Source organism: Pseudopipra pipra, chromosome 23 (assembly GCF_036250125.1).
Source record: "Pseudopipra pipra isolate bDixPip1 chromosome 23, bDixPip1.hap1, whole genome shotgun sequence".
NCBI lineage: Eukaryota > Metazoa > Chordata > Aves > Passeriformes > Pipridae > Pseudopipra > Pseudopipra pipra.
In genome coordinates, this window is record NC_087571.1 from 4,306,308 (window position 1) to 4,322,372 (window position 16,065).

A 16,065-nucleotide genomic window follows, 5' to 3' on the forward strand; every position below is an offset into this window, starting at 1 on the left:
ACACAGAGATGGGGAGGGGTATGTGATAAACAAAGAAGGAAGGATGTGCCATCAGCACCCAGGGCACCTCCAGAAGGTTAAAGTCTAATGTGGGAAGGGCTCTGGCAAACTGGGTCAAAATGAAGTACGGTTCAATTCCGATGCAGCGTGACTGATCCAGCGTTCCCAGGGCTGGATGGCATTTACCCTGCCAAGCACTTTCTGCCTTCTCTGGAAGGAGAAAGGCTCTCTGCCAGCTTGCATGTTGTCAGGAGGTTATCTGAGGTCTTCATCAGCACAGAGGGCTGGGCAGGGTCAAGGTCAAGTGGTGGGCTGGTAAAAGGTTGTGTCACAGTAAATAGCCTGGAAATGATGAAGACTTGGTGCTTTTCCTCAAAGGCAGGAGAGGTTATCCGCAGGAAATGGGAAGCTTGAGAGCAATGAAGTAGGTTCCCCCCAGAAGGGGAAGAGATGAGCTGGTGTTAGGGCAGCACTAACGTTGGTTCAGGGAAAGGGCAGGCACAGAGGTGATGGCCCTGCACAGGCTATGACTGTGGGGAGAGACTCAAGGCCTTGCAGTGGCAGCACAGAGGGTGAACTGGCTGCCATGGGAGCCACCAGCAGTTAGATATCTTTTATCCCAGCATGGTTTAAAGCAAAAATTTCTTGTGAGTTGCATGCTTTTGGGGGTGGCTTTGGATGAACCCTTTCCAGAGAAGGGAAAGGGATGTCTGCAGGTAAAGGTTAGACTTGTATTAGCAGCTCAGCAGTGTAAATGCTCTTGGTCACCGTGCTCCCCTCTCTCACCCCTCGGGACCAGCAGGCCCAGGCTGGCCTCCTACCCCAACACTTCTCCTCACTGTCTGCTGTGGCTGAGACATGACACTCCCTACAGAGCCTTCCCCACAGTCCCAGAACACCCTTGGACCCTGCACACACCTAAGCAGCCAAAGTGGCTGCTTTCCTTTTCCTTGTTTGCTGCACTGAGCAAAGTCCTGGCAGGAGATGCCGTTTGTGGCTGGTTTTCACCCAGGAGACGGGATTTGTGTGGGATGGTGGGGATGTTCCATGGAAATGTGAAATCCTGGAGCCAAGCCCTGTCTCCAGGTCTGAGTAGGGATGTGTAGGCAAGAGAACAGAGGCTGTTAGGGGACAGGAGGGTGGGCTCCAGATGAGTGGCTTGTGCCAGGAAGAGGAAGGCAGGGTGCGGTGCTGCGGTTGCTGGAAGGGGTTTAGAGAGCACCCAGGGGGCTGCAGGCAGCACTTGTCTTGCCCTGGGGATGCTTCTCTGCTGTCACTGGCATCCCAGAAAAGTCCTGTCTCGTGTCAGTGCCTGCTTTGTAACAGTCTGTCCATTGTAACCCTCCCCAAGAGTCCCGTGGAGGTGAGGGCTGAGCGAGCGAACAAAACCCGCTCTGTCTCCGAGCTGACGGTCTCCGGAGTCGTGTGTTTGGTCTCTTGGTGGCTGCAGCTTCAGAATCAGAAAAAACAAGGAAAAGCCACAAAGGCACAGGGGTTTAGGCTGCTCTTGTCACTTGCTGAGGATCCCAAATGTTTTGCTGCAGCCAGCCAGGCAAGGATGCAATTGGCAGTGGGTGAGGATCCAGGTGAGGAATCCAAGTAACATCCTGTGCTTGTGTCTTTGGAGTTTAGGGGAAGAGGGTTCTGAGCCTATTCCTGATAATGCTGAGTAAGCTGTGTTTGGCTCCCAAGGAGCCACAAAGCGTTTGGACTTCCTTCCCCTCCTTGGTTCCAGCAGGTGCCCTCTGGTGCCCTGGGGACATCACCCACAGCAGCAACAAGGTGAAGGTGCTTTCCTTCACCTCTGAGCTCAGCCTGGGCTCTAAGCTGTCCCATGAGCCTGTTACAGGACTGAAATCAAGAGCCAGAGAAGGGCAGGGAGTCTCAGGCATGAGCCAGTGCCCAGCATATGGCCAAGTGACCTGCCAAACCCACAGGAGCAGGATGTGTCCCAGATAAGGGACTGCACAGGGATGCTCAGTCCAAGCACTGCCCCTTAGGATGATGTCCCTGCGAGAGGACTGCTTTGACTGCATTCTGATTTTCTGTTGGGATTAGAGTGCCAGAGACCTGGGGGAGGAGAGGATTGTTAGATGCTTGTGACAAGGCACGAGACCCCTGAGCACTGAGCTGCACAGCATTCCGGCTTACTGGGCATTAGTAATTTGTGTGGTCAGATCTGTAACACAGGCTGGGACACATGGGCTCCTTCTTGTCCCTTTTATTAAAGCAGACCCTGATTTAAAGCCCTGTAGCACTTGGGAGAACTGTTGTGTAGTGACAAACAACTCTTCCTGCTGACATACCTGGGGTTTTTTTTAATGTGTCCTGCCCCGAAGCAGCAGAAGGAGCAGGTTCTGTTTGCTATGCTGCCAGCAAAAGCAGCTCCATTCCAGGCAAATCCCCTCTGAAAGCTTAAGGCAATGAGAAAAGCCCAAACAGTGGCAAACTGTTGAACTCCCACTGCTTCCTATCAGTCCTGTCCTGGATAGGACAGGGTTGCTGCACCCTCTTGGATCTGCAGCTCCGTGTCCAGGTGACAGAGGCTGCTCCTGCCAAAGCAGCCCTACCTGGCAGGTGGGTTGGATGAAAGCCACGGGGAGACAGAAGGGAAAGTGCTACAAATGTCTTTCTGTAGATGAGAGACAAGTGTCATGGTTTCTTCTTCTAAAATGGGGTAGCTGTGTTGTGCTAAAAACAGCCAAACGTTGAGGAGGTAGAGGAGGCGAAGCAGATTTTCAAGGGGAGGAGGAACAGCTTTTCCCTAAACAAGGGAACAGAAGGGCTTTAGGAGCAGCACCAGCCCTGTGTGTGCCCCTCCAGCAGCTCCAGGGCCAGCCCTGCCTCGTGACTGGCTCCTTCTTATCCTACAAGTAGCAAAAAGGGGGAATTACAGGGCACCCAGAGGGAAAGCACTACCCAAGGAGGCAAATGCAGATGTCACTGAAGGCTCAAAGCCTCTCCTTGAGTGTGCCTCGTCCCTCCATGGGCTGGTTCCTCCCCCAGCAGCATTTTAGGCACGTGAGGGGACACAGTGTCAGCAAGGAGGGTCAAGTAGGGCAGTGTAATTTAGTCTAGCGTGTGGATACTCAAGAAACAAAGTAGACTCTTCAAGGCTGAAGCTTTCCATAGCAGGCACCCAAAAGTCCAAGTGTAAGTCCTCATCACCCCTAAAGTGATGGTTGCCTGGAAAAGAGGGGGTGAGAGGGAGCCTTTATGGTCCTGGCAGCAAAACTTGCCAGGGAACTGAGCCCGAATACTTTAAGAAACAGCATTTTCTAGGTTTCCCTGCGATGAGCAACTCCTCTCCCCCTCTTTTCCAAGGATCAGTGGAGGATGGTTCAGACACGCAGGGAGAAGGACACGGTGCCTCACAAATAGCCATGTCCTCTCCCGGAGTCACGCTCCCTCTGCCCGGCCTTCCGAGCGCAGGGACGTTCATTCCTCACGAGCATCATCCCCAGCAGAGAGCTGCCGCTGCCCACCTCCCGCCCGCTGCCAGCCGCAGGGACTCGCTCCCGGCGGGGATGAGCGGTCCCGCATCCCTGCGCGCCTGCCCTTGGCTGCTCCCGCCGGGAGAGCATCCTGCTGGGGAGCGCCGAGCGGAGACGCGAATGTGACGGTGCCCCCCGTGCGGGATGGCTCTGGGGAAGAGCCGGGCTGCGGGAACGGCTTCCGCAGCGACGAGCAGACCCTAAAAACGCGAATGGAGCAGCGAACGAGCCGCCGGCGAGCGACGCGCCGACCCTTCCCCACGCGGGACCCACTCCGCCCCCCGCGCCCCGCATCCCCCCGAGCGCTCACCCGAGGGAAGGACGGGGCGGGGGGGTGCCGGGACGGGGTGTTCGCTGCGGGGGGCGGCTCTCGCGTGTCCCCGGTGCTCACCTGTCCGTACACCTGGATGGGCTCGGGCGGGCGCGGCGCGGCGCGGCGGCCCCGCGGGGGCTCCGGGGGGGATGCGGCGGGGGGATGCGGGGAGCGGAGCAGCAGCAGCGGCGAGCGGGCGGCCGGCGCCGCCGGCAGCAGCAGCAGGAGCGGCAGGAGAGGCAGGAGGCGCAGGGGGAGCGGGGCGGCCCGGCCAGCCCCGGCTCTGCTCCGTGTCGCCATGTTCGTGCCGCCGGGGCCGGGCGGAGCGGAGCCGGAGCCGAGCGGGAGCCGCGCCGCCGCCCGGAGAGAATGTGCATGGGCAGCGCTGCCGCCGAGACCCCCCCCGCGGGGATGCTCGGGCCCCCTCCCCTCTCCTCCTCTCCCTTTCCCTCTTCCTCTCCTTCTCCCTTTCCCTCTTCCTCCCCCGGCTCCTCTCCGGAGGATGCTCGGGTTCCCCCTCCCTCCCCCCCCGCCCCCCGAAGGAGCGGAATAAGTTCAAGTTGATTTATGTCAAAGGGAGTAAAAAAGCGGAATGAAGCGGCCGCAAGAGTCAAGCGAATGAAATTGAAGCTGTGACGGAGTAAATGAGATCGTGCTGGAGTCAATGAAAGTGTTTGTGAGTGGCAGGACAAAGAGGAATGGCTTCAGAGTGATGAAGAGTAGGTTTAGATTGGATATCAGGAAGAAATCCTTGGCTGTGAGGGTGGGGAGGCCCTGGCACAGGTTGCCCAGAGAAGCTGTGGCTGCCCCATCCCTGGAAGTGTCCAAGGCCAGGTTGGGCAGGGCTTGGAGCAACCTGGTCTAGGGATCTTCCCCTGCCCATGGCAGGTGGTGAAACAAGATAGGCTTTAAGGTCCCTTCCAATCCAAACTATTCTGAGATTCTGTGAAATTAACTCAAACAAAACCATTGCAGCTGCTTCCCTCTGGAGAATGAGAGAGGTATTCCAAAAAAAAAGCCTTGCTATACTTTTCCTGTGTCACCCAGCCCAGGACGGAGGCCTAATGCACCCCAGGATCAGTGGGAAGCAGCACAATTGCCTGTGCAAGTGTCCAGGCTGGGGTTTGATAGAATCACAGTGCTGTGAAACATAGAACCGTGGTAATGTGGGCTCGGGTCCTTGTGCTGAGTGTGTGGGCTGGGTGGATAAAGAGCTGTGTCTGCTTCTGGATGGGAAGGTGAAGGTGTGCATGGATGTCAAGAGGAGAGAGGAAAAGGCACTGATGATTTCACATGGTGTGTTTCTGGTAGCCCTTAGGCATCTTTATCTCAGTTTCTGCATCTTCTCACCTGGGCAGAGCTGGGAAGGTGAGTGTTGTCTCACCCAGGCTGCTGGTGGGAGTGGGAAGCCAGAGACCCCCAGGGTCCCTCCAGGCCCTCCTGTCACCTCTCCCACCTCTGGCACCTGGTCAGGTGGGTTTGAGCTGTGGCAGTGGAGAGGTTCTTTCTGCCCAGGGCTGTGTGCTTCCCATAAAACATTTGGCACAGGTAACTTTGCACCCTGGCACGGTGAACAAAATGCGTGGTTGGTTGTGCAGGACCAACGCCAGTGGCCACAGCTTTGATTTATTGGGGCAGCCCAAAATGCTGGACTCACAGATGTGGGGATTCCCCTGGTGCTGCTGCAGGCTGGGAGAGGCACCTCTCGTGCATCCCTTCAGAGAGTGACTTGCCCTGTCCCTCCCTGGGGCTCATGTGTGTGCTGGGAGGGGGGAACAAGGATCTGAGGCTCAAATGACTGTGGAAGATGACAGGAGAGCAGGGCTGTGCCTGTTGCTCAGCCCCAGCTTGTCTCTCTAAACCAGAGGTGATTATTTGGGCATAGTCTTGCTGCTGAGAAAGGGCCTTACCTGTGTTCTGGCCTCTTGTGTCTCAGAGGTGCTGAGAACAGACTGGTGGGTTCCTGTGCCTCATGTGCTGTGCACCATTCCAGAAATTCTATTGCTATCAGGGAATCATCAGAGAAAAAGGATGTGGCCCAGCAGTGAAGGAATGGGAGCTTGTAAATCCCATGGACAGCCCCGAGGCAGTTTTGCTCCCCCTTATTTCACTTGCTTTAATAGCAGGAATGTTGTCCAGAGCTTTCCCCGAGGTGCTTTCACCTAGAAACCCAGTTAGTGTATTTCAATTATCGAGTCAATACAATTATAAGCCCTCCTAATAAAGCTTTTAGAGGTCTTGACTCGGTGTAATGTCCCTCTGGAGGACTGGAGGTCACTGTGGGTAAGGGCAGAGTCAATGAGGGAGTTTTATTGTGTGGGAATCCCTGTAGCCACTTTCTCTACAGAGCAGACATGGTGAAAACAACCCAAAGAGAACACAAAAATAAGGAATAGAGGAAGAATAGAACAAGAAATAGTAGGAAATGAGGACCTGGCTTTGCAGCAGTTTCTAAATGGAGGAAATGGGTGCATGGGGGTGGTGGTGCTGTCCTCCCCCCAGCCTCTGCTTGGTGCTCTGAGCAAGAAACATCCCCATTTCCCCCCGTGGGCTCCCTCCAGCCAGGTCACTGTGGTGGGCACGAGGAGAGAGCTTTAACAAGAAGCTCTCTGGTGAACCTGGCAAATGCTTGCAGATGAATGGCTCTTTCTTTGTGGAGGGAAACACAGGTTTCCTTTGCCAAAGGTATTTTTTGTTTCTTGAAAAGAGAACCCGTCTCCTGCCATAGAGGGGAGAGGGAACAGAGCAGAGTTTATTTTAAAGTCCATCTGGATTTCATCAGCAGTAAAAGCTGTGAACTCCAAGAGCAAGGCAAGGAGCCCCTGGCCCCCTGGTTTTCCTTCACCTCTTCCCTGAGACCTTTCCCTGTCTCAGCTTTAGAGATCCTGGAGGGTTTAGGGAACTGAGGGGCTGGAACTGCCATCCCTCACAGAGCCTCACGCAGAGAGAGGATTGAGTTGTTTAAAGGACCTGTTGTGTGTTGCTGGAGTCAGGGAGCAAAACAGGGATGCTGAAAGCTTTATCCCATTGGCCTCAGAGCCTTCATCAGGAGTGGATGATGGTTTGTAGGTGTTTCCTGCAGGGCTCAGGGCTGTCACCAGAGGCACCTGATTGTTGTGCTCACACACCACGTGTCACTTTTTGTGCCCAGGGTCTCACTGAAAATGATGTTCAATGTGCAGCGTGAGGCACCACGAGTGTGCACTGCCTGGTGTGCGGGACAGCATCGTGTAGGAGATGAAGGGAGGGAAGCAAACACTCCTTGTGGGGTGGGATAGTGGCTGTTGCAGACAAGGAGAGCAGGCTGGGGCTCAGAGGAAATCCACGTAGCCACGTGAAGCACCTGGCGGGGGGACATGGAACAGGAGCAGGGACACCCCATGAGTGTGCTCTGGCAAAGCTGCTCCTGCCCCACGTTGGGCGGTGAGAAGGAGGAGGAGGAGGAGGAGGAGGAGGAAGGCCATCCACGCAGGTGCAGCTCTGCCATGGCGTGTCGAGAGCAACACCTCCACCTTGTGGCAACAGCAGCACCAGGGTCCCACGCACCGAGCTGCATCTCCCCGTGACACAGCGCGGCCGCCGCGGAGGGGGTGTTCTGTCCCGGGGGCCCTGGCACGGCAGGCGTGGCACCGGGAGGACACGATCTCCCTGTTCTCAGGCGTCGTGGTGCTGCAGCCCCATCCCTCTGCCCGGTGGGAATGCGAGGGGTCCAGGCTGTGCTCGGCTGGGAGAAGGTCTGTGGGAGGCTGCAGGGGCCCAGGGTGTTGGGCACCACGAGTTTGATGCCATTTCATTCATAAGAATTTACTTTTCTGCAAGGATCCATCTGCCATGGGTTATCACTCACCCCGGGGCTGCAGGATGGGGTACCCAGGCATTAGGCTTAGCAGAGGTGGGAAGATGGGTTGATGAGAAGTCCAGGACTCCTCCCAAGGGTCTAGTGTTTGGGAATCAGGCCCTGGCAGTTGGCCAAGGTCAGCACTGTTGTCACTGTGTTCGATCTGGGCCTGGCCTTGACCCCTGGGCAGTGCTCTTGGCTCCAGGTTAATCAGCAAACAGAGGTCAGGTGTCCTGTGCACGTGGGGAGAGTGAGCTGTGACGGGGAGGGGAGAGCAGAGCACGGGCCAGGGGTGGGACTGTGTTGGCAGGACATGGGATGGGTGTCCAGAGGTGTAGTGGTGTGACCTGGAGCCACACCCTGCTCCAGGGGTGGCTGAGACAGGGTGGGGAGCAGGTCCAGCAGCTGGTACAGCCCGTGAGACTGGGTGGGAAAGCACAGGAGTCACTGTGCAGGGATGTGGTTACATGTCTGGAGGTCTGGGGGAGTGGAGGTGGCTCTGGCCACTCCGACTGTGCCGCAGTTCCCACTGGCAGACACTGGTCCAGCCAGGGCCAGGATCTCACCCCCTCTGAGCCATACAGGGGGGTCAGCAGGGCCTCTGGGGCTCTCATCCACACCCTGAGAGTAGAGGGGTTGAGTCCCTCTGCAGGAGAAGGAGATGGGGATGCTTCTCAGGGATATTGTCCCCAACCCTGCTGAGATAAAGAGAGGAGGGGGTGCTGCACATACCTGCTGCCAGCACTGCCCAGGGTAAGCCTGGCACGGGTGTTGGAGGGGAGAAACAGGCTTCCACAGGAAGGGACCAAACAGCAACCTCGTTGGCAAGAGAGATTTATTGAACATGGGTCGAACCCAAAGGCAGGGGGACCAGATTCCAGCAGGAAACACACAGGGCCTTCAGGAGGGGAAGCCACGAACCCCCGAGTGAGGAGAAGCCCCTGCCCCTCACATCCAGGCATCTGTTCCTCCTCCCTCCTCCCTCAGCATTCTCAGGGAGCTCGAGGGACCTGCAGGACTCAAAGTACATCTCTGTCCTACAGGTGGACTGTTTCTGGGGTGTGTCCCATCCACACCCCATGGGGCATCCCCAGGTGAGAGGAAGGAGGAGAGCACCTCGAGTCCCGCCGAGGAGTCCCAACGAGCCCCAGCTCATCGAGGAGCCATCAGGAGGACCCACAACACCCCCAAAAGGTGGGCATTAGTAGCTTTTTTTTTTGCAAAATACAGCCTGTCCCGATGGACTCCACGATGGCCACAGCAGACGAACGGGGACCCTGCCACGAGCCGTGTTATTGTTCTATTTGTGCCACGTTATTGTTCTATTTGTGCCATGTTATTCTCGTTGTAAAGCAGCAGCACAGCACTAAAGCAGCGCAGGGGACCTTAGCAGAGATCCAAAGGTAGCTGGGAAGGGAAGCAACAGGGAAAACAGGGCAGATCTGTGGTGCAGAGTGAGGCCGGACGCCGCCGTTTTGGGGTCAGAGTTGGCCTCGGCAAGAATCGCCCCACGCTGGTCACACCATCAAGGACAGGGGCCCTGTGTCCGTGGGAAAACAGCCTCAAGTGGCCAGGGAGGAACAGGACAAGATCCAGCCAGGGAATGTCATCCTGGAGAGGGGGCAGGCCAGGGGGAGCCTACTCGCTCTTGGAGGCCGGGAGGCCGTTGGGTGCCCCGGGGTCTTTCTCTCGGAGCTTGCGCAAGTAGTCGTGGGGGCCTTTGCCCTCAAAGGACGTGGGGCTCTTGTAGGAGCCGCCAATCTTGTCCCAGAGGGTGAAATACTGCCCGTAGTTGTAGTCAAAGTACAGGTGGTGGTCGGTGTGGTGGGCAGAGCCGTTGATGACGTGCCGCAGGAACCGGGGCACGCGGTAGTCGCCGTCGTGGATGGAGATGGTCCAGACGTTGACGAAGATGTAGAGGCCCAGGTAGGTGACTTTGTGCAGGGGGAAGAGGAAGGGGTACACGTGGTAGGGCAGGCTCTGCATGAAGCCGTCGACGGGGTGGAAGGCGTGGCTGGCGAAGGGCGTCGCGATCTTCCAGAGGTGGTGGGGCTTGTGGAAGCGCTGCGGGGAGAGGGTGTGCCGTCAGGGTGGCCCCTTTCGGGGGGGTGATCCCCTAAAATCCCAGATTCACAGCCCAATGGGCCACTCTTCGGGCCATCACCACCCAAACGGGGAGAGAGGGACACGTTCCCATCTCAGCTCCCATCACACTGTAGACTGAGGTGAGGGTCAAACCCACCACTCCCACCCCTGGCAGGAGCAGCTTGGACATGGCCCCAGAGCAGGGCAAGGCCCCTTGTCCAGAGTCTGCCATCCCATCCCACTGCCATCCCATCTCATACCTTATAGAACAGCTTGTGGTGGAGTCCCCGGTGTATCCAGTAGATGCCCATGTCGGTGAAGAAGAGGAAGGACAGCATGCTGAGGAAGACACCAGACCAGCCTGGGGGAACAGGGGTGTTAGAGGTGGCACATGTGGGCATCAACAGGGGCCAGGAGGGGGATCAGGGAGGTGCAGTGGCCCTTGTGGTGGGAGACACGCCCCAGTTGTGTCAGGGTTTGCCCCACAGAGGAGATGTGGTGAGAAGGTCAGACAGTCTCACATGAATCAGGGAAAGTGAGTCAGGCACTGGTTTTTCAGGGAAGGGAAGGATCTCTTTTGTGGAGGGGGCAGTGTGCAAGCAGGGGGCCACGACCCTGAGCAAGGGTGTTTGGGTTCCTCCTCATGTCAGCCTGGAGAGGACTTGGGGTTTTGACTAATAGATGGGATAGGAGGTGCCCAGGAGGATTTCTTGGGCACACTGCCCAGCCAGGCAGTGGGCAGAGGGTCCTGCCCTGGCAGGGGGCTGGGGGGGTGTCTCACCATATGGGGAGTCCTCGATGTTGTCGTAGAGCTTGCTGTAGCCCCGCACCTCGGCGAAGAACAGGGCGACCGTGGGCACGCTGATCCAGGGCAGGGAGCGCAGCGCGTAGCAGATCTCCCGGCGCACCTGGTTCTGGGGGGTGAGAGGGATCAGGGGAGAGGGGCCGGGGGGAGAGGCCATACTGGGAGTCAGGCAAACACCAGAGAGCCCCAGTGCCCCTCATGAGGTAGAGAGGGATGGTGTTTTGACCACCCCTTTGCCACGGGCACTTTGGCATCTGTGGCAGCACAGCGTGCTGCCCCTCGGTCGGGATGGCGGGTGGACATCCCTGGTGGTGGTTTGGGTTGGAAGGGACCTTAAAGCTCATCCAGTTCCACCCTCCGCCATGGGCAGGGATACCTTCCTCTATCCCAGGTTGCTCCATGTGGGGACAGGTTGGGGCAGGACAGGGCTCACACTGGGTGCTGGGTCTAGTGTGTCGTGGCACTTGTTTCTGGTCAGGGATGACCAAGGACCCTGCATGGACGGGCACCAGAGGGATGAGAGGGGTGGCTGTGACACACAGTGGGGATGACCACACCACAACACTGGCACGTGGCATTTGGAAGAGGATGGCTAGAGGGACATCCCGGGGACAGAGAGGGGGGCACTGACAGCTCAGCAGTGCCACAGGGCTCGGGTGAGCAGGGTGGCAGGGGGTGACACGGGGGTGTGCACCCACCTCTAGGAACTGGGGGTGCTTCTTGAGCTCGTGGTCGAAGATGAAGTAGTAGCTGAGGGTGCCGAAGAGCAGGTAGAGGGCCAGGGCGCCCAGGTTGGTGATGACGAAGAGGCTGAGGAGCTGCCGGCAGGGCTCGCCCTCGGGCCACCCCGCGGGGTACACGTAGGGCGTCAGCAGGTGCTGGTCGGCGGCTTCCAGGACCAGATCCATGGTGGCTCCTGCGGGAAACAGCGAGGGCTGGTGTGACAGGAGGTGTCAGCCCTGTCTGCCCAGCCTCTGCCCAGCTCTGGGCCACTGGGGTCTGCTCCGAAGGGCACGGGTGGGGTGGCAGTGCTGGGATTTTGGGGGGTAGGTCAGCTGCCTGTCCAGATCACTGGCAGGCGAGTCCAGGTTGTGGGGTGTAAAGCACAGAAAGTGGGGGGTCCCCTAAGTTTGCCCTCTGTTGCTGTGGGAGGGGGCGTGCACGACAGCATCCCATTCCGGGGACAGCGGGACGCGGGTGGCAGCAGGATGTGGGTTTTGGGGAACCAGACCTCGAGCGGCGCATGGGGCACAGGGGTCCGTTCCGTGTCCCAAAGGGGCGATTCCCCGGGGGGTCCCGCTCCCGGCGAGGACAGCCGGGCAGGGTGGGTGGCGAAGGGGGCAGGAAGGGGTCAGTTTTGGGAGCCGCAGGTGGCGGGGGAGGCGGGGATCGCTGGGAACGGGGCGTCCCGCGGGTGTCGCTGCCGGGGCGCGGGGCCGGTGCCCCCTGCCCTGTCCCCGGTACCCCGGTACCCCCTCCCCACGTCCCGAACCCCGTTACCTGCCCGAGGGTCCCGGAGCGGCGCTGGGAGGGGGGGCGGGGTCGGGGGAGGGCGGGGCCGCGCCGGTAGCGCCACGTGACGTCACCGGGGCGGGGCCGCTCGCGCCACCGCGGGGCGGTGACGTCAGCGCGAAAGGGGCGGGGTTAGGCGGGGTCTAAAAATTGGGCGTGACCCAGGGCTTTGCCAGGCGGGGTTTAGGGGCGGGGTTCAGGGCGGGTTTAGGGGCGGGTTTAGGGGCGGGGTTTAGGGGCGGGGTTTAGGGGCGGGTTTAGGGGCGGGGCGGGGTGTGCGGAGCTCCGGGGGGGTATCGGGGGGAGGTCGCGGTGTCCCCTCCGCCAGGACATCCCTGGGGGCTCTTTGGGCTGGAAGGGACCTTAAAACCCGTCCAGTGCCACCCCCTGCCATGGGCAGAGACACCTTCCACTAGCCCAGGTTGCTCCAAGCCCCCTCCAACCTGGCCTTGGGCACTTCCAGGGATCCAGGAGCAGCCACAGCTTCTCTGGGCAACCTGTGCCTGTGCAGGCGGTTTGTAACACTTTCCCTTTCCATTATCCTTTGTTTCCTCCTGCCAGCAGGTGCCCATGGCGGCAGTTTCTCCTGCCCTTAAAAATTTTCACAGAGAGAGGATCCACAGATGTTCTTCTTTTTTTCAGTTATGGGAGGATGATCAGCCTCACCTCCCAGTCTTCTGCTGCTTGTTTTTCTTCTTTTGGTTTGTTATTTTAGGGAAGGAATCCTTCCCTAAAATAAAGGTGGGGAGGCCCTGGCACAGGTTGCCCAGAGAAGCTGTGGCTGCCCCATCCCTGGAAGTGTCCAAGGCCAGGTCGGATGGAACTTGGAGGGGAAATATCCCATGGTAGGGGATGGAATGAGATGATCTTTAATGTCCCTTTCAACCCAAACCATTCTGGGATTCTATTTTAGTTTCCTCTGCATCCAGAAAACCTGAATTTTTCCTCTCTGACATCTGCTCCAACCCCTCAGGTCACATTTTTCCACCTCCAGGGCCTGAGACAGAGACTCCAACAGAGAAGCACAGCAAGGGCTTGGCTCAAGTCGTTCCTGCTCATCCCTCTACTCAGATTCCTGCATCCATGGACAACCTCCTGCTTCAAGTGGGCAGCACAGCGCTGGGAATGCTTTTACCTGGAGAGCTCTAAGGTATGTGGGTCTTTTACCAATTCTTCTTGTGGACTTCTGTCTCAACAAACCTGGGAAAGGGGGATAGAGTGATCCACCAAAACATATTTCTGACATCACCTCAGTCACTAAAATCAGGGGAATTAGATCTTTAGCTTCATCTTTTTTTTTTTCAAACATGAACAAAAAATATTCTCCCATTCTCAGTTTTGTTGAGATACAGCCAATCCCTTTGACTGTTTCCCTCATAGATTAAATGTAAGGGAACCTTCAGCAGGAAAAAAAGTCAGCCCAGAAGATTATATTTTGTTGAAGTCGTAGGCATTAAAAACAGAGTTTTACAATAGGAACACTGATTTATGAGGAAATTTGGGCCCCATTTATTATTAACAACTCTTTCAATATTGCACCTGCTGGTGTGTGGATGAACTGTCATAAATATACACAGAGAATTGTAGTGCAAATACAAGAGAGAAAACAATTACCAGTGGGTTTTTTTAGCAAGGCAGCTGAAGAAAAGTGATATCTTGACCTACAATTCATTTACACCAGTAAATCTGTAGTTATTTCTTTTTGAATGCACCAACAGTGCTTACAAATGGAATTTGTAACAGTAAAATCACTGCCAAGTCCCTGTGGCCACTTTCTTTCAGGTGCAGCACAACCATTTCACTTGGCTTTAAAACTTGGGCTGTTTTAAATTCCCTGGGGGGCTTTTAAACCCCCATGAATAAAGAACTAAACCAAAGACCAGGATGGGTTGGGTGGTCCAGGGACACTGTGTGGTTGTTATTCTGTCCTAAAATAATATTTATCTCTCCAACAGCTCCTGTTCCTTCCCATCTTGGAGGCTCCAGAGGTGGATATTCCATATGTTGGATGCACATTTTGGAGCCATCTGGGATAGATGCAAGATCTTCATGAGGAAAAATCCACGGAGGAATTCCTGGCTCTTTCCAGTTGCCATCTCAGAGAAAACCATGCAGAGAGTCAGACTCTTCATTCTTCACGGAATCATCTTTATTTAACTATTAAAATAAAATAATTTTGGGTTCAGGTGAGGGAAATTTTAGTATAAGTTAAAAATCAGGTTCAGCAGGGAAAAAAGTTTCACATAATTATTTTTTCTCAATAAAGATTATTTTGAGCCAGTCTTGTTTGCTCTTCTAAGTCAAATGGAGTAAGACACAGATCCTAAACTTAGAGTGGAAAGCTGACAGTTGGGAATGGCTGGATGGAAGCACCAAGAACAGAAGAAACCTCATCTCCTTGAACCAAAAATAATGGAAATACAGACTCATTAAAAAAAAAATCCATACAAATGATAACAGCAGTCCCAGGGAGAAGGTTCAGAGAACAAATTGGAGTGGGAAACATGGGATTATTCTGGTGAAAACTTGTACAACTTCACACAGAGGTTGGACTTGGTGGGAGACATAAGGTGGTCCCCAGAGAGAGAACTTGGCCCCAGGTGATCCCAACGACCCCACATGACCTCAGGTAACCCCAATGACCTACAGTAACCCCAAAATGACCCACAGTAACCCCAGAATGACCTGGAGTAACCTCAAAAGGCCAGATTTTTGACCTAAAGTAACCCCAAAATTCTCAGCAGAGAGTAAGTTTGACCTGCAGTAACCCCAATGACCTAAAGTAACCCCAATGACCCAGAGTAACCCCAGAATGACCTGTAATAACCCCAAAGTGACCTAAAGTAACCCCAAAATGCCAATTTTTTGACCTAAAGTAACCCCAAATTTTTCTGCTGAGAGTAAGTTTGACCTGTAGTAACCCCAATGACCTAAAGTAACCCCAATGACCCAGAGTAACCCCAAAATGACCTGTAATAACCCCAAAATGACCTGGAGTAACCCCAAAAGCCTAGATTTTTGACCTAAAGTAACCCCAAAATTCTCTGCTGAAATGGAGTTTGACCCCAATGACCTAAAGTAACCCCAATGACCCAGAGTAACCCCAGAATGACCAGAAGTAACCCCAAAATGACCTGAAGTAACCCGAAAAGGCCAGATTTTTGACCTAAAGTAACCCCAAAATTTTCTGTCGAGTGTAAGTTTGACCTATAGTAACCCCAATGACCCAAAGTAACCCCAATGACCCACAGTAACCCCAGAATGACCTGGAGTAACCCCAAAAGGCCAGATTTTTGACCTAAAGTAACCCCAAAATTTTCTGCAGAGAGTAAGTTTGACCTGTAGTAACCCCAATGACCTAAAGTAACCCCAATGACCCACAGTAACCCCAGAATGACCTGGAATAACCCCAAAATGACCTGGAGTAACCCCAAAAGCCTAGATTTTTGACCTAAAGTAACCCCAAAATTCTCTGCTGAAATGGAGTTTGACCTGCAGTAACCCCAATGACCCACAGTAACCCCAATGACCCAGAGTAACCCCAGAATGACCTGGAGTAACCCCAAAATGACCTGGAGTAACCCCAAAATACCTGATTTTTGACCTAAAGTAACCCCAAAATTTTCAGCAGAGAGTAAGTTTGACCTGCAGTAACCCCAATGACCTAAAGTAACCCCAATGACCTAGAGTAACCCCAGAATGACCTGTAATAACCCCAAAATGACCTGGAGTAACCCCAAAAGCCTAGATTTTTGACCTAAAGTAACCCCAAAATTTTCAGCAGAGAGTAAGTTTGACCTGCAGTAACCCCAATGACCTAAAGTAACCCCAATGACCCAGAGTAACCCCAGAATGACCTGGAGTAACCCCAAAAGGCTGAATTTTTGACCTAAAGTAACCCCAAAATTCTCGGTAGAGAGTAAGTTTGACCTGCAGTAACCCCAATGACCTAAAGTAACCCCAATGACCCAGAGTAACCCCAGAATGACCTGGAATAACCCCAACGTGACCTCGAATA

At 55.3% G+C, this 16,065-nt stretch overlaps 2 protein-coding genes and 1 long non-coding RNA gene across 5 annotated transcripts in view; 1 reads left to right on the top strand and 2 right to left on the bottom strand.

Annotated features, from left to right (window-relative positions):
* Nucleotides 1-4,148, bottom strand: part of SORL1 (sortilin related receptor 1) — a 45,102-nt gene extending 40,954 nt beyond the window's left edge. Inside the window, exon 1 of one of the 2 annotated variants that reach the window (XM_064634472.1) lies at nucleotides 3,886-4,148. In XM_064634472.1, the coding sequence (XP_064490542.1) occupies nucleotides 3,886-4,107 (222 nt within the window). In that variant the 5' untranslated portion in view covers nucleotides 4,108-4,148. The remainder of the gene's footprint in view (nucleotides 1-3,885) is intronic. The other variant, XM_064634471.1, reaches the window with a different exon arrangement.
* A 3,193-nt stretch (nucleotides 4,149-7,341) lies between these two features.
* Nucleotides 7,342-14,329, top strand: LOC135401905 (uncharacterized). The gene is made up of 3 exons (XR_010424965.1): nucleotides 7,342-8,839; nucleotides 13,021-13,197; nucleotides 14,003-14,329. It is a non-coding gene; the product is annotated as an uncharacterized LOC135401905 (long non-coding RNA).
* SC5D (sterol-C5-desaturase) lies at nucleotides 8,464-12,132 on the bottom strand. Of its 2 annotated transcripts, XM_064634473.1 has the most exons (5): nucleotides 12,036-12,132; nucleotides 11,234-11,451; nucleotides 10,512-10,644; nucleotides 9,991-10,091; nucleotides 8,464-9,709 (listed from the first exon to the last, which is right to left on the bottom strand). In XM_064634473.1, the coding sequence occupies exons 2-5, from the start codon at nucleotides 11,441-11,443 to the stop codon at nucleotides 9,284-9,286; spliced, it is 870 nt and encodes a 289-aa protein (XP_064490543.1). In that variant the 5' UTR covers nucleotides 11,444-11,451; nucleotides 12,036-12,132; the 3' UTR covers nucleotides 8,464-9,283. The 2 variants fall into 2 exon arrangements, with proteins under 2 accessions (XP_064490543.1, XP_064490544.1); XM_064634474.1 differs by lacking the exon at nucleotides 12,036-12,132 and having other exon boundaries at nucleotides 11,234-11,470.
* Nucleotides 14,330-16,065: the final 1,736 nt, after the last annotated feature.

Bases quoted from the DNA above. Each gene is read 5' to 3' on its own strand.
- SC5D (XM_064634473.1), bottom strand. From the start codon at position 11,443: ATGGATCTGGTCCTGGAAGCCGCCGACCAGCACCTGCTGACGCCCTAC. The intron at 10,645-11,233 runs GTGGGTGCACAC...CTCACCCCCCAG, and splicing joins AGCACCCCCAGTTCCTAGAG to AACCAGGTGCGCCGGGAGAT. The intron at 9,710-9,990 runs GTATGAGATGGG...CTCTCCCCGCAG, and splicing joins ACCACAAGCTGTTCTATAAG to CGCTTCCACAAGCCCCACCA.